At 35.3% G+C, this 24,443-nt stretch overlaps 1 protein-coding gene across 2 annotated transcripts in view; it reads right to left on the bottom strand.

Annotated features, from left to right (window-relative positions):
- The window catches only part of ATP8A1 (ATPase phospholipid transporting 8A1), a 230,557-nt gene that overhangs the window by 143,692 nt on the left and 62,422 nt on the right, over window positions 1-24,443 (bottom strand). Inside the window, exons 7-14 of one of the 2 annotated variants that reach the window (XM_068542245.1) lie at window positions 21,946-22,019; window positions 16,007-16,076; window positions 14,288-14,415; window positions 10,348-10,459; window positions 8,835-9,000; window positions 7,090-7,217; window positions 4,804-4,881; window positions 3,767-3,855 (exon numbers count right to left, since the gene is read on the bottom strand). In XM_068542245.1, the coding sequence (XP_068398346.1) occupies window positions 3,767-3,855; window positions 4,804-4,881; window positions 7,090-7,217; window positions 8,835-9,000; window positions 10,348-10,459; window positions 14,288-14,415; window positions 16,007-16,076; window positions 21,946-22,019 (845 nt within the window). Of the gene's footprint in view, window positions 1-3,766; window positions 3,856-4,803; window positions 4,882-7,089; window positions 7,218-8,834; window positions 9,001-10,347; window positions 10,460-14,287; window positions 14,416-16,006; window positions 16,077-18,639; window positions 18,714-21,945; window positions 22,020-24,443 lie in introns of both variants that reach the window. The other variant, XM_068542246.1, reaches the window with a different exon arrangement.

Raw genomic sequence — 24,443 nt, 5'->3', positions numbered from 1 at the left:
CAATTAGACTACAAACTTTAGGAGGGCAGAAGCCATGTGAACTTTTGCTGATCATTAAATCTCCATCAGCTAACAAAGTGCTACATACATCTAAAGCACTTTGTTGAGGCACGTGAATGAACAAATGGTGTTTACCCAACTTTACCCACCAGTCATGGTGAGCAGTGAGATACATTTATTGGTTATAATATAGACCTTGGGACTAACTATTTTGATAATTGTGAGGTTTCTCATGGTGAATCTCTTCTCAGTGTTAAAGAAGTTGCTGATTCTTTCAGTAAACATTGCTAAACAAAATATTGTGAAATGAAACTACTCACATACTGTTTTCATATATAAATAAAGATTGCTTTTAGGAACATATGGCTTTTACTTAAAGGGAAAATGTCAATGAAATGTTTTTAATACTGATTAAAATGACTTGCCCATACAAAAAATATTGTTTAGTTTGCTTCACAGAATCTTTTTTTTAACTTTAGAGATTGTACTCAGTTCATCAGCTCATTCTAATAGTAAGATCTAAATCATCAACAAAGATAGTACTTAGGATTGTAGCCTAGAACAGTCACTGTATTGAGAATTCTAGCCACTAAACATAAAAGCCTCCTTACCTTTTCTGGCATTCAAGTAACTGTGATAAAACTGAATTATTCCCTATAGGAAGCAATTTGCTGAAATGATGCCTTAATAAATGTTTAACAGCAGAATTTCTAGTTTGTAATAAGCTAAATTTACAAATATGACATCACAATTTATTTACATTTAACTAAAAAAATCTAATGAAACATTCTAATAAGTTTAAGCATGGTGGCATTTCTGACAAAGTTGACCTCTACAAAATAATCATCATTGCTAGATATGTACAAATCTTATGTTATTGCCCATCATGAATCCAATTTAGGGCCAAGGTTATATGAAATGAGAGAAAACTTACTAAGACTAAATTTTGGAGCGTTGTTTTACGTGTTAAATATTTTCTTCCTACAAGCCTATGGAATACACTGAACTAGGCAAAGATTGTACTGTCAAGAGACTTCAAGTCTTGTCCTTCAAACTGATAAAAGCCAACAGAACTCATCTTTGACTCTATCTAGGGTAAAAGGAGGCTTTATTTTCTTAAAAAATGCTTATGAAGCATCAGCTCTGAAATCATTACCCCAAAGGCATTTGTTAATACATGAAAGTTTCTGTTATTTTCCTTTGTTTTGCTGTACTCTGAGGAGATAACCACCATACTTTCTTCTGCTGGAGCTGGAAGTGTACGCATGTAATATCTCCCCAGGTTAAACAAGTGTTAAACACTCCTACAGGGCAGGCTGAACACTATAACCATGTAATGGTTCCTATAACCAAAGAGTGCCCAGAAGAAATGCCAACAGAAAGGTAAGTTTTCAGTAATTACTTTTTCCTGTGGAGTTTGGCGGAATTAAGTAACAGCCACATGTCTCTCCTACTGTAACCACCTGAGTAGTCTGACGTCTCACTGCTTCTCCAAAGCCTTCATATATCAACAACTCTCTACAATGCTGACATTCCAGTTGTCCATCGGGAACGTTTAGGGGAGGGGATGTTGATAAAAACTCAGTCGGGGTTAAGGATCCTAAGAGCACATACACAACTTACTGGAAGTAGTTTAACAACTAGCTTCACTCAACAAGGCTCTTGGTATTCTTGAAAACATGACACATTATCCAAAGAAGAAACGTATTTCTGTTTTCACAGTTAAAAATTGCAAATAAAGGAATTCCTATTTTTAAATATCTAAACATGTTAGAATTTTATACTTGAAAAAGAATCTTGGAGATCATCTGGTCTCACCACCCTCATTTTAAAGTGTTTGGAATATTTGAAAGGAATTGTCTAGGGTCACATGGTGAATTAATGACAAAGCTAGGACTACACTCATGTCTTAACAACTGCACATCAGTGTTAAGAGATGTGATTTTCCCAGGAGGAAATTTGTTTCGTTGCAAACTTAATCTAAATGATGACAATATTCAACTCTGAATACTACTTTAACATTTGCCAGTCTCAAACCCACTCTATCATAATACATAATACATAATTGTTAATGACCATATCACCAATAGATACAGGAAGAACAATATTCTTTTACAGTAGTTATTCTTTACAACTACTGCTTGAAAGTGTTTAAGGGCTTGTTCCAAGAGTAAGAAAAAATCTTATAAAATGCAAAAGAAAAGAGCACCTAGATATCATTCTAGTTTTCTGTTCTGGTAAGTATACAATCAATAATTACTAATTTGGAGAATTTGCTTATTCAGTTGGACATTGGACAAATTAAAAAAGGATGTCAATTACCAAACAGAACCCTCTAAAAGTAATATTTATGAATGAATGCAGAATTTGTGTAAAAAAAAATCACCATAAATCTGTCAGCAAGTATAATACAACAAACTAGAATCACAGCAGGCCTTTCCTTCTCTCATCTGGGATAACTGTGGGTCGAACATATAAGTGCAAAATGTCAAAGATTATGGCTGTACCTCTCCTGCCCCAGCAGCAAAACGAAGAGGCCTGTAGCAACTGGGGGGAGGAGAGAAGAAGGCCTCTTTTGTCTAAGGGAACTGGGAGATCTTCAGATAAAAAAGGGAAGATGCAAAATGGCATTCAGCCCTGGAAATAGTAAATAGGCTTCTTAAGTTAGCAGCCTGCCCTTACAGTGTAAAAAAGCCATTACGTCAAATGCTTTTTTAGTTTCATTTACCCACATAGTTTGAAGTCAATTTTAGTCATACTCTCTACTAACCCAAAGAACACCTGCCTCCATCTATTTCTCTTTGTAGACCCTGCATATGGGGGTAATCACATGCTTTTAGAATTTTTTACCAAGTGGTTATTTATTTAGTTTTAAATAAAGGCATTTTCATAATTCAATACCCTATTTTTATACTGGCTTACTGCTTAGAGACAGAGCGTGAGTGGGGAAGGGGTGGGTACAAGCCAGAAAACCCAAAAGCAAGTGCCCTTGCTTGCATGGTTAAGATACCAACATTTACCAGTCTGACTTGTAGATAAAGATAGTTGGAAAATTTGACAGTAGGCCAAGGTCAGTCAGCCAGGAGGATATTTCATCTTTTGAGCATGCCTTTTTAGGAAATGTAGAAATTAATTTTCTCACATTATCCTATAAAGTGTTTCAAAAAGAAGGCTTTTGAGCAGTTTAGGCAAGAATACCTGGAAGTAAGAAAAATATGGGTGCTCAACAAGCACATTCTAAAGGATATTAAGAGCCTGATAAGAGTATTTGATATTTATTATCTCCCGGATTTAAGAGTTTTGTGTCCCTACCTCCTTCCCGTCATCAGAAATTTAGATTGCTCTGTGACTGCAAAGAGGAGAGATGATAAAAAGAAATCAAAGGGCTAACTATTAAAGAAACAACAATATTTTAACTTGAAAACTACCCAAGGACAGACTGCATGTTTTAACACATGCAGGCTGTACTCTGACTTCACGACAGTGGAGAGGGAAGTGTATTTGTACCTTATTACCAGAGCCAGATAGAGACCTTCGGCAGTTCTAAACACTGAAATATTATTGGGCAGAGCCCCTGCCTCACAGGTAATTCCAAATGAAAAACAATCCCAAAGTATAAAACACAAAACGTACATGTATGCTAAAATTAAAATAGCTGCCTTCTAGATTAAAAAAACTCCCCTAATAAGAACTCCCCAAATTATACCAAACTGTTAGCATTAATTAAATCTGTATATCATACTCTAATTAAAGGGAAAAAACTCACCCATAAGCAACTCCAGCTATGGTGCACTTCTTAAACTGCATTACATTGCATGTCAAAGTACCAGTTTTGTCAGAAAATATGTATTTTACCTAAAAAAAAAGTTTAAAAATTCTCATTAAAATGTCAGAGGTCTTTTTAAGCCAGTTTTTAATGAAAGGAAAAAAACTTACATTATTCTTTCTGTCAATTTTGTTACATTGTAGGGGCACAATGAATGCTATTAACTGACTACTTTCTGCACATCATTAAGGAATATTTGTAACTATTTCTTTTTGTATTTTAGCAATGAATCATATATGAAAGCTAGTCTCTCAAGCTAGCAGAAAAACTACAGTCATATAGAAATCTGTCTTAATATGCTTAATATGGTCTGAATTTCCACTAGTAAGTGCCTCTATAGCTACTTAACATGTATAGAGCACTAAAACATCAGCATTTCTCAACATAACAAACAATTATGGGATTGGCGATGGGTTGCAATTAAAATGAACTTCATACATCATCTGAACTGGTAAGAAAAAGGATAATTCTGGCTTAAATGGTATTTGAAGAGTAAGAGTTAGCAGATGGCAATGGTACAAAAAAAGAAGAATCCTTTCTTAACTAATACGTATAAATGAATTACAAATATACACATATATGTGAATACAGTATGAATTATAAATCTCAAATTCCTGCTTGACTTATACAACTTCATTGATAAACTAACTTTTCCTTCCTTTCTGGTCAAAAGCTATAAACAATTTTAATATTGGGAGTTTATAACTCAAAAGCAGCCAATACTTTACATACTAATCAGATTATATACTGGAGGACATCTTTCTGTGCAATATCTTATCCTGAGAACAGAATATGCATTAAATAATGTTCATTCACTAAAAATGAAAATTGATAGTTAGGTACTAACATGTATTTATGCCAATCATTCAAAAAATGGAAAATTAGGAGCTGTCAATTCATCTGAAGTTGCCACATATGGCAGAAATTACACCAAATCTGACTTCCAATTCAACATATCAATAAGAAATTTAGTTTACCTGGCCAAGTTCCTCATTCAGATTAGATGTTCGAGCCATAGCAGCAGTGTCTGTGGGTTCATAGTGCATGTCAAGATCCTTTAAAAAAAAAAAAAAAAAAAGAAATCCTTGAATACAACTCATAATAAGAGATTTAGTACAATTTTATTTAACTGGTGAGCTATGTATGTAACACTCTCAGCTCTTGTCATCACTAACCATTTCAGTTGATTTCCTAAAAAATACTCAATACAGAATACCATATTTCACAGTAAGGGCAGAACAGTATGGTAGGTAGAGCATGTCTCTGGAATCAGGCAATCCTGGTTTACTATCATTCCACCGTTTCCTAGATATGTGACCTACTACAATATAAGGATTAAATAAGATAATGCATGTGAAGTGCTTCCTACTGTGTCTGGCACAATGCTTTACGTGAGCTAAAATAACAGCAACGAAACATTGCTCGAATAATTTAGACTTTAAACCCCTGGAAAAATTACTTAAGGGATTCCATCTTGTACTTTTTGGTCAAGTTTCTTACACTGTATATACTTGAAAGTAAAGAACATTTTATTGACAAGCCAGGGTTTACTGATTTTCACATGTCAAATGAAAAGGCCAGATCTGATCTCTCCTACATCTGTATTTCAGACTGACTGATCAACATCGGTTCTGGAACAGGTACCTTGTTTTAAGAGGGATAGTAAACAAATGGGCAATGTTTAGACAGTAGTAACTGCAATAGGGATTAAGTTGGAAATCATGTCAAATGAAGACTGGAAGGAGATGGAGGATACTTAGTCAGGGGGCGGGGATGATAGAAGAACAGGCATGATAGCCAAGTTCAAATATTTTGCAAGGCTGTCATTTGGAAACAAGATTAGACATGTTCATAAAAGATCTATTGGGAAGAACTAGAAGAAAAGGAAGGCAGTTACTAATTTGATTTCCACACAAGGAAGAAACTGCCTGGTAAGGGAAGACCTGTCGGAATGTTAGAAAATCTCTGCATATTAGAAAGGCAGTTGAAAAGCATAAGCCTGCTGGGTTCATACAATACTAAAATTATATAATTATTTGAAGCAAATATTACTTTTGAAAATCCAAATAAAAAATAAAGTGATTGACTAGTTATTTGATTTTCATAATGAGCTACCTTATCATTTCTGTAAGTGGAAAACCTTCAATAAGTTTTAATTGTACTTATACAAGTTTTATTGCACCATTTTTTTTAGCAACAAATCTCCTGCATGAAATTAGCTATACCTGCAACTCATTTCAGATTTCTAAATTATACTGATCTTTCACCAATGAATTTAGAGATTAAGGGTTGAAGTGGATCACTTAGTATGGAAAGATAATGAACAGTTGCGAAAGTAGCATATTTTTAAAAAATCCTAATATTGTTCATATTGAAAGACTTTCAAGTGATTTTAAAAAATCAAAAGATAACAAAAAAATCAAAATAAAAGAGAAAATTAAACTTTCTGGCAGATCAGGTTTAAAGACAATTTACATAAATTCATTAATTTTAACTTTGGCAAAAATTACTGAAATTTAATTGAAGAAGAGTAAAATTTTATAAACAAAACATTTAGGAAACAGATGTCCAGTACACTTTTCTAAGATTAAAAAAAATTTAGAATAAAAATTAAAAATAAAAATTCAAGCCCAGCTGAAATTGTTTACAGTGTGGAAAAATAAACTACAAAGATGTATAAAACATGATAGAAAGCCTGGTCGCTACAAGTAGTGAATACGGTATTATTTCTATAGTGCTCAACTGTTTATGAAGTTGTTTGATATGTCGCAAGCGTCCTTTGATCTATATAACCACTGTGAGATGCAGGTAAAGCATGTTTTATTTATTCCCGTGTGATTGGCCAAGAAAATAGGTCTCAAAAAAGTCAAGTGGCTTGGCAAAGTTCACACAGCTAGTAAATTATAGAATTAGAACTAAAATCCATTATTTTAACTCTAAACCCTATGATTCTCGTTTTCCCCAAGACCACTATGTAACCAAAAATAGGCTTCCTCAACTACAGACCTATTTTCCCCAGCATGTCTGGTCTGTAAACTTGTGTGATTCTGAGATGAGAGACTTTGTTACGATTTTCACATGTCAAATGAATTTATTATTATTATATTATATTAGGCTCAAACATATTTTGAAATGTTGTCTTGTAGTCAATAAAAAGTAAGGTATAATTAAGACTTTTTTCCTGAAAGATCAAAAGACCCTATCAGGAAAAAGGCCAAAATGTATGTTTCATGTAATAAAAAACAATAATGATTCATATTTACCCAATTTATGAAGTATGCCTGGGTAAATTTCACCACTTCTAATGTAACCAACAAGCTGATAGGAATGAGATTATTGAAAAGGATGATGAAGGTCAAGAAATTCAGTCCAAAATTATTAGCACCACCATCTGTTGGGGGAGGTAGGAAGAAAGTCATTTACAGTTTTATATTTTATTTGCATTAACCAGAACTTCAGCGTAACAAGAATTTTCTGTATTATATAGTATATCTAAAAGTGTGGGAGGAACGCTGTGCTGATAACATGTTCTTATTCTCAAACGCAGTCTTCAAGATAGAATGGAATTATTTGTGTTCAAGATGTTGTGAACCCTTTTAAGAACTGCATAATGGTACTAAAAAGAGAAAGTACGACCACATATTTCAAACCCATTCCAAACATGAAGTTTAGAGATATTAGGGATAGGACTGAGGTAGAATCTCAACCAGGTAGAATCACTTTCACATAAATTTTTAAAAAGCATTTCCAGTTTGAAGGATGTCTTAAAAGCAAACAAACAACAGCAGCAAAACCAACCGAGGTAGCTAAAACAATGTAGGGCTGAACCCTAGGTAAATTCAGCTCTAGGTAAATTATATTCTTCCTCTTCAATAATGTAAGTAGAACAGTTATCCCAGATAAACTGTAAAGTATATGAAGAAACAAAATGATGGTAGTCTTAACAATTCTAATGTTGAAATAGCAAACCAACGACTGTTAAAAAACAAGAACCTTGGAATAGCTACAAAGCTAAATCAATATAGTAAGAAACAACTGAGAAAATCAGTTGTGATATAAAATTTTACTAGAACTTGTTTTCACACACTTGGAAATTAAGTATTTATTGGTTAAATGCTCATCAAAAGGAAATGTAAACTTACTTCCCAGAAATACTCAGTAAAAAGATAAATGATCCAAAAAGGAAACTACTTAATAGTACTTTCCCTAAGAAAAGATGACTATTAGAACAGAATTCACTGCAGTCATGAGTTCAGATGAAAGTACATTCAATTTAAACACTTAAAAAAAAAACATGCAAAATACTTTTTGGTGCTTTAAATATACTCAGTCTGGGGCTTCCCTGGTGGCGCAGTGGTTAAGAATCCACCTGCCAATGCAGGGGACACGGGTTCGAGCCCTGGTCTGGGAAGATCCCACATGCCGCGGAGCAACTAAGCCCGTGAGCCACAACTACTGAGCCTGCGCGTCTGGAGCCTGTGCTCCGCAACAAGAGAGGCCGCGACAGTGAGAGGCCCGCGCACCGCGATGAAGAGTGGCCCCCGCTTGCCACAACTAGAGAAAGCCCTCGCACAGAAACGAAGACCCAACACAGCCATAAATAAGTTAATTAATTAATTTAAAAAAAAAAATGTGAACCATGGGAAGTTATCAGGGTTAAAGAAAAAGATATATATACTCAGTCTGCTTTCTTTAGCAGATAGCTATGTAACCACTTGTGTTAAAATATTTAAAAGAATAAATTAATAAAATTAAAATAATATTAATAAAATAAAATTTTATACTATTTTAGAGTACTCACTATATTTTTAAGGATTCTGAAATTTTAGAAATTGTAACATTTTACTTACTTTTACTGGAAATTGCATTGAAAAATAAAGATTAAATGCCCAGTTATCTTGGCAACAACGTTTTCTTTTTAGAAATAGGAAATTCCAAGATCAGTTGTGAAACAAATACATGTTTTAATGAAAGAAAAAATAAGTACAATAAACACTTTAATGCTCACAGTTTAGATTGAGATACCAGTCCTTTCCAGAATGCCTTCGATTCCAAATGGCTGAGCCCACAGAACAGACAAGAGACATGGCAATCAAGATACAAAATAAAATCAAAATTTGTACATTTGTAATCCGTTCTACATTTGAGAGTTTAAGTGGTGGACTTGTTGAATTCTGTAAAAAGAAACAAAAGATGAGTAATAAGAAATGTGTACAAATGATCTAGTAATGTGTATCTAGTATTTTGGTGAGGATGACAAAGTCAGTCACAATTCAAAATCTACACATGGTTCAACACATGAGAATTTTATGGAAAACAATCAGATGTAATAAGCTGTCAAAGGTTAACCACCTCTTTTCCTTCACTGTATCACCCAATCCTTTTTCTACGATGTAAAGCAGTAAGAAAGAAGGAAATAACATTCCTTTTGTAGACATGGCTTTTCCATTGTGGCAGGTAAGATGAACAATGCATTACCTGACTACCTAAGCAAACAGGGTAGACTAAGGCATCTAGCACCTCAGCTCCTGAAGAGAGGCAGAGAAGGTGACCTATGTACCCACAGCCAGAGACCTGGAAATTCCAGACTATGAAGACAACATTTAAAGGATCTCTGGTTTCCAGATTTTTTGGTGGCATTTAGTAATTGTTTTACTAAACACAGCAGCAATCTAAGTAGTGCTGGCTATCAAGAATAACAGAGGCAAGTTTCCTGAGCTGTATTTAATGATAAAAAATGATCTGCGCTAACCACGGCATCCACATGACAGAAACTTAAATGTCAAAAATCAACATAAAATGATGATTTATAGAATTTATAGAATAGTTAGGGGTGGAATCATTAACAGCAGTCCTGCTTGCCTATTGATAACATCTTTGTGCCTTTACAATGTACAAAGTTATCAGCCCTCAAAGCAGATTTTCATTTAGTACCTTAAAACTGAGTTTTCCACACCTACCTAACCACTGAACACTCATGGTATTATAATGTAGAGAAGGAGCATCCACAGGCATGTGTAAATGTTACAAGTGCTAGGATTAAAGCTGATTGAAAATGGCTTAACATAAAAATGCTGTGAAAAACAGTCAACATAATAGTTGACTATTAACAAACAGTTACAAGTTTTTCTTTCAATTTTATAAAAAATAAAAATAAGTTCTAAAATGTGATCATTGAAATAAAATGAAATTATAAGATAAACAATGCACAGCACTCATCATTACACAGACAACTTTTGTCAATCACTGCAATAGTCAGTAAATGCTGCCAATGGACTGGTATGCAAAATCATTGGGTGTTCACGCATTGGTGATCTCTTGTGGAACGTTCTAGTGTTCTTGCATGGAGTGAGCCATTTCATAGCCCCACTCACTGAAGAATGAGATCTGGATATAGAGTGTGGGGCTCAGGTATCTATGACAGATGATCTGCTAGGTTTAGGACTACAGCACCGAGACCTACAAATAGCATATTTTCAAAAGACTTGGGTCCAAAAGGTTTTCATAGATAAAAATCCCACCTGCATCAGCTTGGTGTCATGTCCAGTGTAGACAACTATTCCATGAACCCACTGTGTATTTCTCAATTGAGCGCCTCGAAGAAGAATCTGATCTGCTCCCAGGGGAACAGTGCTATGACAGATTATGTTGACATTAGAAACGACATTTTCCAAAATGCTTAAGAATTCTACAGCCACTATATAGTTCCAAGAAAGGTCCTGTTATGAAAATAACCCTTCTTACATTTTACTTTTTTTCTAGAAAAGAAGTAATTTTCCTACCAATAAGAATAATCTTCTTACACAAGGACAGCTGGAGAGAAGCATTTCAGTTGCTTCTTCTTACCACCAAAGCAGCCATTTCCTACAACTTCATTATCCAAGACAGTAAGCAACAGTATGGAATTCAGAGGCTCATTCTCAAACCTGTTGAAGACTTTTCCTGATTTAGCAAGTCCACTTAGGTTTCTGAGATATTTGAAAGTAGTGAGATTAGGGGATCTGTTCCCCCTCCTCCACCTTCCTTTAAATTAAAAATAGCTTTGTGCACAATAAAGGTTCAAAAAAATACACAAGGTAAGATAAATACACAGATCTCATCATATACTTGCACTGCCATCCCTGCCCTCCAGAGATTAAGTCTCTGTATTAAAATCTCTAGGACATTCATTTATTGTATTTGAAGATCAGTCTTGCAAGAACTGTGAATAAAATCGTAAGCACCTAAAAGTCTTAAACACTCCTCTGAAATGACAGCAAATTGAGGCTCTCCATTCTATATGATTTAAACTACATCTTTCATGAATAAGGGTCAAGCGGGGTCTTTTGTGGGTTTTTTTGCAAGGCTACCCACCTATGGTAGGCTGTGGGTTGATACAACCTCTCATAGAGCTATCAGAAGGCTACAAGCTATCGCAAATATAGTGGGATTCTTAATGGAAACGTACTACATAAAATTTAATGGCTCAAAGATTCCTATCACTACTGCTTCATTTTACTGATTAAAAAAAGCAAAAAAAAAAAAAAAAAGTCAAATATAAATAAAAATTCCAGAAAAAGGAAGAGGCAATTCCCCCAAGAAAAGTCTCCAGAAACACAGAATTTATTTGTCAGAGGACACAAATAGAGACTGAAGCTTTCATTTCTGGCGGATTTTTATAATCCAGTAGGTGTCTAAGGCTAGTAGTAGCTTGGGCCTGGGAACTTCTTTTAGGAACTACACAAATGTCACTGGCTCAGATGAAATCAATCTAGATAGATGGGTAATGACAGCACCTGAAGCCTTCTACTTAAGTAAGTAAATTCTTGGGAATTAGTGTATTCCAATTTAGTCAAAGAACACAGCAATGATACCTCTCATTCTTCATGTACAACAACATGCCTTTCAGACCCATCTTAAGATCTGGGGTGCACTTCAGGGGTGGGAGGAGTCCTCAGGCCTAAAGCAGGCTTCCAAGAAGTTCTTGGGAAGCTGCTGGATTATGCTCTGGGGCACATATGTGCCAACTGTTTCTCACATATCCAATGGGGTATAACATGGCAACTGGCACCTCAGCATTTGTGGTGTGCATTGATCGGAATTAGTTACAAACTCTTCAAAAGAAAAAAATGCTTTTCAATTACAAGGACTCAACAAGAATTAGTTATTAGTTTTTCATCAGAGCTGGAATTCCAAAGTCTCTGGCATTAGACAATGACCCTCATCCTTAATGGCATCAAACTACATTCATTCTAAACTAAGGGGCTCTAAGAGCGCTGGGTAATCACTGTAAAAGTCAAATGTGCTACAGGCACAAAGATATTGAAAATCTGTTTCCACCTTTCATGTAAATTGAAGCATATTATATAAATGCTATCTGTACCCCAAATCTTGGCACATACAAAGTTTCTCCTTCACTGTGTGGATGTGCTTGGCATCGATTTGCTGGGGAACTGATAAGAAATGGAAGCTGGCCAGTTAGGAACGTCAGGCTACAGAAACACATTACTTGTATAAATGTCCAAATCTATCATTAGTCTATGTTCATGGAAAGATCACTCTGTGAAAAATTTAGAACAATATATAATTACTTCAAAAATTACAGGAACACTTTTGGTGGATCTGAATGAGGATGACAGTTCAGGGTACTCAAGTGTCCTTTAGAATTCAAATACCGTAATAATGGATTTACAAAACACTGAAAGCACTGATAGTCTCTTAAGCTGGTGGCGTGAGCTAGTGCGCTTAGCTGCATTTAGTTGGCCACTACAAATGCCTAGTAGGAAAGGAGAAGGGAAGCAGAGGAGACCCCACCCTTCCTGCCAAGTTCTGCCCCATTTCTTTGCTCCCCTCTGTAACAGAACTCCTTGAAAAAGTTGTCTATTTTTCAACTCTTCTTGTTATCTCAAACCCACTCTCATGAGGCTCTGCCTGTCCTAATAGAGTTCAAGGATATCCACTTGCTAGATCCAACTGTTAATTCTCAGACTCACTGTATTTGACTTCATGGTACTTGACCATAAGCAACATGTGATCCACTTTAGTCACTCCCTCTGCCTTGGTACGGTTTCTTCACTCTCTCGGTTTCCATGCTACCAACTTGATCTCAGTCTGTTTTGCTGGTAACGCCTCTCTTCCCAACCTTAACGCTGGCGAGTCTTAGGACAGCCCTCTCCACTTTTCTAACTATACCCTTTCACCCTTGGTGATGGCTTTAAATATCTATACCAACTCCTTCCAAATTTATCTCATGAACCCGGACCTCTATCACAAATTCCAGGCTTATATGTTTAACTGCCTCCTGACGTCTCTGTTTGGACATCACAAACTTATTAAGTCGCAAACTGAACTGCTGACATTACCCCTTGAAACACTCCAGTGGATCCCCATTTCACTCAGAATAACACCCTTACAATGGCCTACAAAGCCTTGCATGGTCTGGCCCACTATTCTCTCTTAGCCCTTCTTCTACTACCCTCTTCCCTGGTCATTCCACTCCAAACACACTGGCATCTCTGCTGTTCCATAATTACTCCAGGCACTTTCCCACTTTCAGATGATGTAACCATACAGCTAATAATTTGCACTGTCTATTCCTTCTGTCTAGAATCTTCTCCCTCCAGATATTCAAATGGCTGACTTCCTCATCTCCTACTCACCTTTGCTCAAATATTACCTTCTCAATGAAGCAACATTTACCTTCTGCAACCTCACTAACTAAAAGTGATTCCCTCCCAAGAACTCCCAATCTCTTTTATCCTGGGCCATTTTTCCCAAAGCATTTACCACTTTCTAACATGGTATAAAATTTTTTATTTGTCATTTTATTGTTTGTCTGTTTGCCCTTCCCTTACTGCAAGAAAGTTAGTTCTCAAGGTCAGGCAGATTTGTCTGCTTTGTCCATTGCTGTCTCCTTAACATCTGCAACTGGCCTGGCCCGCTGGGTACTGGTTGAATGGATGACGGAAGAGGCAGGAAACAGGACAGGAGGGGAGGGAAGGGAGAAGGGTAGGAAGCAGGTATAAAAGATGACTATAGATAACATGGCCTAGAAAAGAGCATATGCAATTACACAGAGAAGACAAGAAATTATCCAGCAAATTAACCCCTGTGGTAGAGTCTGAACTCCTTGAGGCATCTAGAGATTACAAGAAAGCACCCAGGCCATGGAGACCGACAGTTAAGCCTGTAGGATAAGTATTCTGGCCAAAGAAGACACCACTAAACAATGCGCCAGAAGCTTGGCATATCCGTGAAAATATCCAACTCCTAGGCTGGCAGAAAGCCTGGGGAAGTCTTCAGCTATACCATGTGTACAGGGTTAAGAGCATTTTCACAAAAGAACTCTGGGTAGAATACAGGAATGCTTAAGAAAAAGGGTTTGCGTTATCAAACTTAGAGTACAAGAAAATATGTACCTAGGTCAGCAATACCCTGCAACACAGTGACTTCTGTGTATTTATGAAAACCGATTTTACATACCTGTGTCCATCAAGCCTTATGTTTCCAACAAAATCATAGAGATGTCGGTTTGGACTTTCACACTCAATTCTGCCAGAAATTCTCATCAAACTGTCAATGTCTTTTATATCTGATGTTGCTGGTAAGCCCTGTTTAGAAATTTTTAAATAAGCAAAGAAAATATTAAATAAGTTGTATGTGGGAGGGAGCAGGGAATTCTGAATTCATCCACGCCTTAAGATCTAAGAGATCCCACGGTTTTATAAGCAATTATCCCCCCCCCCACCCGTTGTCAAATCGAAATTAGGGGATACCTTCCTCTCTACTTGAACATATATGTTTTTAGCAGAACAGGGCAGCTTTTGTGAAAACTCTAAAATATCTTAAAGAGATTATAAACTAGCCTGCAAAGATATTTTGAAATAAGTCCTCAAAGAACTGTTTGCTTCCAAAAATAAAACTAATATTTAGCATTATACAGTCCAAATCTGTCTGCTGAATCTCAAAAAGGGAATGCAAAATAACTAGAATCTATACCCAAAGACAGTAGTTATGTTTTTGTTCTTTTAGTTCACTGAGAAGGAAAACTCCAAAACAGTTCCTCCCGCTGGCCACCTACAACTGGCTGGAACTGAGCAGGCCTCACTTCCTGTGGCAGGTTGAGTTCAGGTGCTGTGAGGACAACCTGCTTCTACCACAATCCAACCTTCCCACGTGTCATTTTCACCATTTGTCTAGAACCCAAGAGAATACATTTTTTTAATGTCCCTTTTAAAACTTTAAAAACCTTACAGTGACTTTCTATTAGGAGTGGTATGAGACATAAATATAGAAATCTAACCAATTCCCTGAGATTAGTGAGAATTTTAGAACAGCAATGGAAACTGTGTCTTTTCCATATGGCAAAGCCAAATAATATGGACCAGGAGAACAGAAAAATAAATAAGCTAACACACGTGAAAGCACTTAGAGCTACTAATGCTATCATCAGAGTGTTGGCTATAACAGAAAATGTTAAAAATATTACAAAATAGTATCTATATGATGGACCACATTTAATTAGGCAAGTAAAACTGAATTTTCCATAATATTTAACTATTTCAGTTTATAAAACCACTTCATTGTGGCCCAATGAGAAAATATTTGCAAGGAGACAGAACTGCCTCAACTCAAGACAATAATACTAAGAAATAAAGCTATAGGGGTTCAGAATGAGCCTCCTCAAAATATGTCACTTTTGCATGAGGATTATTTTGAGCTAAAGGCAATGGAGATCCTGAGGGTTCAAGAGAAACTACTGTCCTTCCCTTAACTACCTAGAAGAATTTAAATTGGGGATTTTTCCCAGAGAAAAGTTATTACCAGAGATAAATTTTATTTAAGTGGACCCATCCATCTGGCAGGGCAAACATCTAATTACCAAACATCTGCTCTTCTTATCATCCTATGAATGACCCTCCTGTCCTTGGAAGCCCCAGGACCCTTATCCCATTCCTTCCTCAGAATGGCATGTATACCTCATTCTACCTTTCTGTTTCTGAGCCTCTCATGTATGTGGGGTTCCTGTACGTATGAAATTAAATTTGAATTTCTCCTGTTAATATGTCTCATGTCAATTTAATTCTTAGACCAGCCAGAAGAATGTAGAAGGGTAGAGGGAAGTTTTCTTCCTCCCCAGCAAAGCTCTCAATTCCATGTAAGAGAACAGCAATAATTATATAAACCTATATTAGATCTTACCTGTCTAATTTTCAAGTTTGTTTCACCATCTAAGTTGGATGTTTCAATGTAGCACATGGCCTGGGGCTCACTGTTTTTCAAAATTGAAAAGCACAAAGATTTAGTGGGGGAAAGAAAGCATACTAATAACTTATTTAAATGTTCAGACTCACTGAAGCCTTTCATTCTAAACAAAGGTTTAGTCACCTAGTTTCTTGATGTCTTTCATTCTAACCACAAAATGCTGTGAGGCAGACCCCATGCATGAAAACTCATGGATCAGATGTGCAGCCAGAAGGACCCCAAAGCAACTTCCTGACAATTAGTACTGATCTTTAAGATAATGTAAATAGATTTGTCACATTTTACTTAAATTGTTCATCATATAGACACAACACAGACTGTATCTGAAATGTAAAGCAGTTTTGTGTCCATATATATCTTTAGCTCAAAAATATCAAGTGAGATTTCATGCTCATAGCCCACATGTAAATTGATTAAGTGGTGGATTAGAAAATTCCAGATTACTGCTTCTATAAACTTGCATTTACATGTTCAGATTGTATTGCATTGCATCTTTAGGAAAGATGAATAGGATCGTATGAACCATAATATTTAAATTTTAAGGCTACTTTAAAAAACCTGTATGAACAGATTTTACAATGAAAGTGGATATACACTTTCTTCCTCCTATTTTTTCTGTTTTATTTCTTAAAGTTGCTTCAGAGATTTGCATGGCAGCAAAAGCTAAAACTAAAATTAGCCAACTTGGCTATGTTGCCCCTTGACCTGAACCTAGGAGATACATTCTATGGGTCCCCACCAGAGTGTTTTAGTCAAGTTTGGTACACAATGACTGGTATAAGGGGCCCATGCTCTTCAGTTTTATCACAGGTACACACCCGTGACTGTCGTATAACCTGACCCTTCACATGCTGACTTTGCTTGCTCAGCAGTTATAGACAGGTGAGTTTGCAGCCCAACTGTATAATTGATTCTCAGCTATAAGGAAAAGCATTTTGAAGTTAAATTAACCTTATTAGCACTTGCTTATATAAAAAGCCCAATTAACATCCTATAAATAATTATGAATGTAATTTCTCATAAGCATGGGTACTCACAGTTAGAAATTTCTAAGTCACAAACACCTGGAATTTTCTAATCAACTTCCAATTTGTACATGTGTAAAGCAAACGATTCTGAGTTTCAGAAATGAGCACACAGCTTAGTTTTATGGCTTGAAGACTTGTGAAAAGTACTGAAACACATGATCATTAATGAAATATTTTACAGATTCATTTTAAAGTAACTTTGCAAGTTCTTTAATTTTTCTCTATGGGCTTTTTTTTTCTTCCATAAAGCCTGATACTTTTCCCCAACCAAGTTTTGGGAAAACAAGTTTTTCAATATTTATATTTTCACTCTATCAATTAAATAAGTTTTAATTTTTTATTACTGTCCTGATAGTAATTTGGTTTTGGCAATTGCTCCCAATTTGTAATTTACTTACGTATACATTTGAAATAAAAATGGTTTATAAAACACATCTGATAATACAGAAGCATGATGACAAACAAATGTTAAATGAACAATGCCAATTCCATATTTTGACAGTGAAATGCATTAAATTTCTACTGCTCAATATAACCAAGGCCATTCTCATATCAAAATAAGACTAACGTTCTAATTCTATCTTCCCCCCCCCCCCAAAATAAGGTCCTAGAAAAGGACCTTAAGTGGCTAGGAAGTTAGAAAGTTAAATAGCTGGCTTCTATTTGAAGTGGTGCAAATAAAATATACATCCAAATTCAGAACTTTCTTAATCTCTTAAGACAACTGTTACTGAAGCAGTTCTTGATAATGCTATGAAAAGGCAGCAAGAAGTCTCAGACAAGGAATCATGCTAGATAATAATTATTTCAGCAAATTATGATGACATTCAAAACACAAACTAGAGAAGGGCAAAGCAGGCTTTTTGATTAGTAAGTGGAAAAATGAAACAAGATGCATATCACAATACAGACACTAGTAGACAGCTGAAATATATCCGAGTAACGTGCATTTTGTCACTAGTTACAAGTGGGATAAAAACTGATCCCAAAGCATGCGGTACCAAATGTACAACATCCAGCTTTGTGCAGGGGGTCCTCTGTAAACCCTATACAAGCCCAAATTATAGCATAACTGCTGAAGGGATTCTATTGAACTCATAGAAAATTTCAAATTTAAGACATGTTTAAAATTGTAAAAATTTCTCGATAACTGTCTTTCACGTAAATCTTAACATTGTGCAAAACAATATCCTGGAGAGGTAATAAATTAAGCCTTAGCACTTAGGCAAGCTGTTAAATATGAATATATCGTAATGATGCACAGGCAATTACAATCTACCTTTACTGGCATGCCTCAAGGACTCCGACTCCTATTGATAACAACAGGAGCTGAATTTGCCCACTTGAGGGAGGAACGTCAATCAACAATGTATTCAAAAAAGGCCTTTGAAACATCTGTGAAACATCCATCACCAAGAAGTGTAAAATGTTTGTGTTTTATCGGAAGAGATACAGAGCTCAACCACCTCTGGGTGCAAACTGTTTTCTGGTGTAGGGTGAGGATCCACATACACACATCCTGTACAACTCAGTGGTTCTAACCTTGAGGACAAGCTGATGAGATCTGCTGGGAGATGTTCCCCATTGGTCACTTTCACTATTTCCCCTACTGCCACCTACAGGTCCCAGTTCAAAATAATTAAAACGGAAAAAAATGAATAACAGAGAAAAACAAACAAACAAATGGACAAAAGAGACAGAAAGTTTGAAATTATTATAGAAAATAATACATGTTAATAATAATGTCTAATGCCAATTTTTTCAAAACTCATTTTGATCAGGTCTAAAGGCACAAGAAAACAGAATATTTAAGGATCATTTATTTGCTTTTAAGCCCAATTTTCAATTTTTAATGCAGAAGCTTTTGAGTTCTAAAATTTTACTCACAAGCATATCTTAGCAAATTAAATAAAAACATATTTTTCTATAGAGAGCTACTTTATCTTACAGATTTTCCTTTCTCCAATTCCTCACTCTCTTGCCATCTCTTACATGTCCACTCCTACCCAAGAAGAAAAGAAATAATGATGGAAACTATTCTTAGGCTTTTGAGAAACGAAGTATACTATATTATTTCTCCCCCTACACCCACTCTAAAAAAAAATCTTTGTTAAAGTTTCCTGATTCCAAAACATTTTCAAAGTTAATTGCATAAATATCTTAATAAATTTAATGTAAAGCTGCAAAGGCATGGATCTTGGGAAGTTAGAAGTCATAACTGCAGCCTTTTGAATTATTTAATAATAAATAAAGCCTTGGTAATGAATTGTTTTGGGAGGCTAAGCCTTTGAATCCAGGAGAAAATTTTCAGAGAAGGTATGAAACAGACATGCCAGGAACCTGTTTGGAATTGAATTAGTAGCTTGAGTTCTTTTACTGTATTTTATACTTTCTAAACCCATATATGTATTTTTTGTTATATGGTAAAATTTCAGTTTCTTCATTTCAAAATGAAAATCAATGAAACACAGTAACTTTCAACCATGTTCATGCTTTAATTTCAAACTACTTCAAAGAACACGCAATATTAGCAATTAATAATTTTTAAAAAATCAGAAATTAAAATATCATAAACTGTTGTTTATGCTTTTTGCATTTAGCATGGTGCTCACTTGCAGGTGAAAATCACCATGCCCTTATTTTGATAGTGGACAGTGTAGTATATTGAAGATACTAGATTAGAAGTTAGGTATTCCGACCCTGACCTAGTCACTGGCTAAAGTGAAATGATTGAAAATAAGACTTAAAGTCAAAATTCCTCTTTCTGTTAAATGATGGCAGACGCTTCTACCTACTTCTTAAGGCTAATGTAAGTTCAAAAGAGCCAAGTAATGCAAAAACCTTTTGAGAAAAAAAAAATTTTAAAAACCAACAAAAAACCCCCTGAAAGGTGGTAGTTTTGCCACTTGGATAGAAATATTTAACAGCACAAGCTTTATACTTTACTTTGATTCTATTATAACAAAAAGCAATGAATCAGATAATATTTTTAATTTTTAAATGATTATTTTAATCATCTTTGAAGAAGTTAATCATGGTGGATGCTATATTAATATACAGAAACTATTCTCATCTACCATTATTGATAGTCACCAGTAAATGTTTTTAATGCTGAGAAAATAAATCCTGTAAAAATGTTCTAGAGTTTAAGAAATACAAGCACAGAGCTTATTGGGAGTCTGGATTGGACACAGGCAGATAAAAAATATTTTGAAAACTTTCAACTTAGAATTAAATATAAAGTCAAGGCAGTATAGCCAATTATCTTCATATTTTTGAGCATAAAAAATGAAAATTATAATTAATGTTTCAGCATATGATGGTCTTTATGGTAAGTTATGTCTCTATGAAAAGTTTAATCAGAAAAATATCAATAGTTTCTAAAACTGCTGGAACGCTTTACTATCCTTTTGAACTTTGTTATATGACATTCAGATGGTCCCTCATCCATTAAATTTATCAAACTTTTACTTAGTATCACCAAGTGTACATCATTCTGTTGCTTAGCCATTCTTAAAACTTAAATGAAAGATTATCAATTTAAACAGAAAGGAGAATCAGGGAATATCAGAGTTTGATCACTTAATCCATCTTCCTCACTTTAAAAGATGTGAACTCAAAGGCCTGAGAGATTAAGTATTTCGTTCAAAATCACTACGCCAGGATAAGAACCCTGGCGTTTGCCTCTTAAGCAAAGCTTGCTAGGACCTGAAACAATGACAGTAAGTTCACTGTTGACTCATCCTCACAGGGACCGTTACCTTCACCCTTCAGTTTTAGAAACTTGCCCTGATAAAGCTAGAAGCAAAGGGAACTAATAGCAGAAAGGCTGGTTTAAAAACCAACCTATTAACTTTAATCTTTCTGGGGAAAAAACCCTATAGGTAAGTGGCACCAAAAGATCCCAACTATAAAATATGAAAATATAACTACCTGTAGTTACTTCAACTACCTGTAGACTTACTTCTATAAATATCTGGCGAACTCTTAATTGCTCAATTAAGTTTCACTAACTTGTCATAAATTCAATCAGTTTAAATAATGACCTGATCAAACAGATTTTGAAAAAAGGACACGTTCATATTTATATGTGGATTTTACAAATAAAACTGTCCAAGGAAATGGTGATAAACAACCTCTAAAATAGTAAAAACATTTTTCTTAATTTATATTAGGACTAGTTTTACAGTTTTTAAACCTAAAACCATTTGAAAGTCACATTCTTTAAAGTGTAACAGTGCCATATGTTCTGAATACTAATTCATGACTATCTTAAATATGAGCAAAACAAAAATTATCTAAATTCAGTAATGGAAAGAACTTAAAAGAAAGAGCAAAGTGCTTTAATTTTTTTGTTGGAAGAGTACAATATTTCAAAAGATATGATGATAAAAAAGAAATCATTTATCCATTTTCTTTTACCAATGCACCATAAAGATTGAGAAACGTGGAGGGATACACGAATGCATCATAAAGGAATTTATCATGAACAACGATTGCAAGATAAAATCAACAGAACCCAATCCATGTATTATATAAAATAAATGATAGGAAATCTTACAAGAGTTAGTAGTCTACACAAACAGATATGGATACATCCACAGGGAGAGTAGACTCTTAACTGTAATTATAATTTCTGAATTATAAAGTATAGTACCTATCACTTATTCTATATGGCAAACATGAAAGAGTCCTTTAAATCCAATCAGTTTTTAACATTTAATTCAAAATCATTAGAGAGGTTTAAAATTCTTCGTTTATTCCTTATTTCCTTGGATAAATCACAAGGTCAATGCAGGGTAGAGAAACCATCCTCTACACTGTTTGAGCATCAGTAGGTATCTCTACCTTGATGAGAGAAGTACAGTGTCAGCAGGTATATACTCTTTGCCTTTTATTATAACTATATCTCCAACATTTACCTGAAAGAAAACTGGGAATCGGTTAATTATCTGCATTGAAAATAGTTACAAATATACAACCCATTGTATTTAAGCATAGAATACAGTAAAAATGGTTATTGGTAAACAAGAACCACTTATCTTCACAAAATGGCATAAAATTATTTAGGAGTGAGGTCAAGGATGGGGCAATCCTTCAAAAAACAAACACTGTATCTTTATTGTACCGGCTATATAACTTAGCTTAATAAAAATAAATTTTATCCATTCTGTCCACTTAATTGGCATCTCATCTTCTCATTATTCTCTCCCTATGACATAAAAATAAAAAGGAGGAATTTACCAAATGAAATTTTCACCCTGTTTAAGGAAATCTCAAAACTACTGGAAAGACTATCACACATATATATATATATATGATACTACTCCTCAGATGACCTGAGTTATAATTCATAATTTAGAGAGGAAGAAAATGAGTCTTAGATTCTAAGTTATTTCCCAAGATCACAGAGGAAGAGCTTAGACTCAAATCCACATCTGACTGTCTGAAAAGCCGGATTTTGCATAAGCAAATATAATGAAACGATCATTGTATTTTAAATTAAAAAAAAAAAAAACCAGCTTAGTCTCTTTCTCATTTTACTACCTGTTAGCATTTTTGTGAGCATGGTCTGAAGACAAATTAAAGATAAACTATGTCCAGAAACTTAGAAGTAATTTAAGGGATAGGTTTGTCACAGAGCTTTTGGCAAACTAGTTAACAAGTTGGCTTGCTGACCAAGTTCAGCAAGTTACACTGATGGCCACACTCCCATTATATTATGAAAGTTGCCCTCACTTTTAGTAGCCAAATGAACCTAAAAGCACGTTTTAATAATTAATCAGGAAAAGAAAAGCCCTTTTTTGGGGGGGGAGCTTAAAGCCTTTTGGTTCTCTCCCCTCCCTAGTTTTCCTTGAACCCCAAAATAACACTTTACTTGGGGGGGGAGGGGTGGGAGAGAATGATGTCTTCAGTGGGAATCACAATATGAGACAGCGCACTGTGGTTTACTTATATACTGGGGGAGGAACAGGTTAGGCAAGGTTGGAGGGGACCTTCTCATCTATGGTATGTATGCTGCTTATCCAGGTAGGGAAACTCTGAATGCCTTGATTTGAAAGAGATTTATTTCAGATGAAATCTGGATTATCTGAAATTGACAAATTGTCAGGGATCTTGGAATTGAACACCCCCTTCCTCAAAAAAGGGCAAACTGGGAAAATAAAAAAACAGCGAGTGTAGGTATAAACTAGCCCTTACAATAATGTGTTGTGGTAGTATTCTGATAGCACCCACTGAAAGCAAGATTAAAAAGAACAAAGTTCTCTGCAGCCAGAGCACTTAGAGAGAATGCTACCCAGGTTACCATTTAATTGCTCCTTGATCACCTCCTGTGTATTAAGGTTTGCTCTCCAATCAGACTGTATGCTTTATAAAATCAGGATCATATTTGTCTATATTACAGTGTTAGGGATTTTCATAAGTCTGTTAGAGTCTAATTGTACAGTTTTCCAACATTTTATTCATTGTAAGACAAAAGAAAGCCTTACGGTTATTAAACTGAAGACTAAAAGAAAATATTAGCCTCTTATATGGTCTAACGGGTTCCCCCAGTGGCTTCGGAAAATCAAGGGCTCACTGAATGCTAAAGTTGTTCTCACAGCACTGCGAGGAGAGCAGGGAACTTACCCCCTCCTTCTGATGCCTATGTTTTAGCTCACTTTCTCAAACACCTCTTTCTTTTTGGGTTCTGAGCTCCTAACGTGGCATTCATTCCCGTTTCCAGCCTGGTGTGTGCGTGGGAACAGACAAGAGAAAGTCAAGACGGCAAAAATTCTTTGACCACATGTTCTAGTTGGAGAAGCAGTTTTAGTCCCCAAAATACTGAAGTTAAAAAAATATTTAGGGCTTCAGGTCACTACCTCGAGCCTTCTGAAGTCATTGACATTAGTAATTACAATTGAGGATTATGCAAAAGGGTAAACTTATTAAGCTGTAACAGAATGACTGAAAATCTGATTTGTCCAATTGCAGGCCCTAGCATATTTATTTATATTTTTACTGAGGAATTTTTGTAGATGTGAATTCTTAATCCAGAGAAATATATTTCATGGTGGAAACTTCATGCATTAAAGCAGCTATATAGAGTGACTTTTACACATGCAGGCAGCCCACCACTCCATGTTTTTCTACAAAACCAGAAAAATGTGTCGATTCTAAGATTCTTCACCTAAATTCTATCCTAAGCAACTATCTCAAAAACATATGAACAGTCTCAGCTGCATCTCAATCTTAAGAACTGATCTTTGTGGTAATGAAGACAGCTGTTTACTTTCAAGAGTGGGGACGCAATGCCTTGTATAGGGCCTTTTTTTTTCATTTTTATTGGAGTATAGTTGATTTAC

Source organism: Eschrichtius robustus, chromosome 4, assembly GCF_028021215.1.
Source record: "Eschrichtius robustus isolate mEscRob2 chromosome 4, mEscRob2.pri, whole genome shotgun sequence".
Lineage (NCBI taxonomy): Eukaryota > Metazoa > Chordata > Mammalia > Artiodactyla > Eschrichtiidae > Eschrichtius > Eschrichtius robustus.
This window is presented reverse-complemented; position numbering and strand designations above follow the sequence as displayed.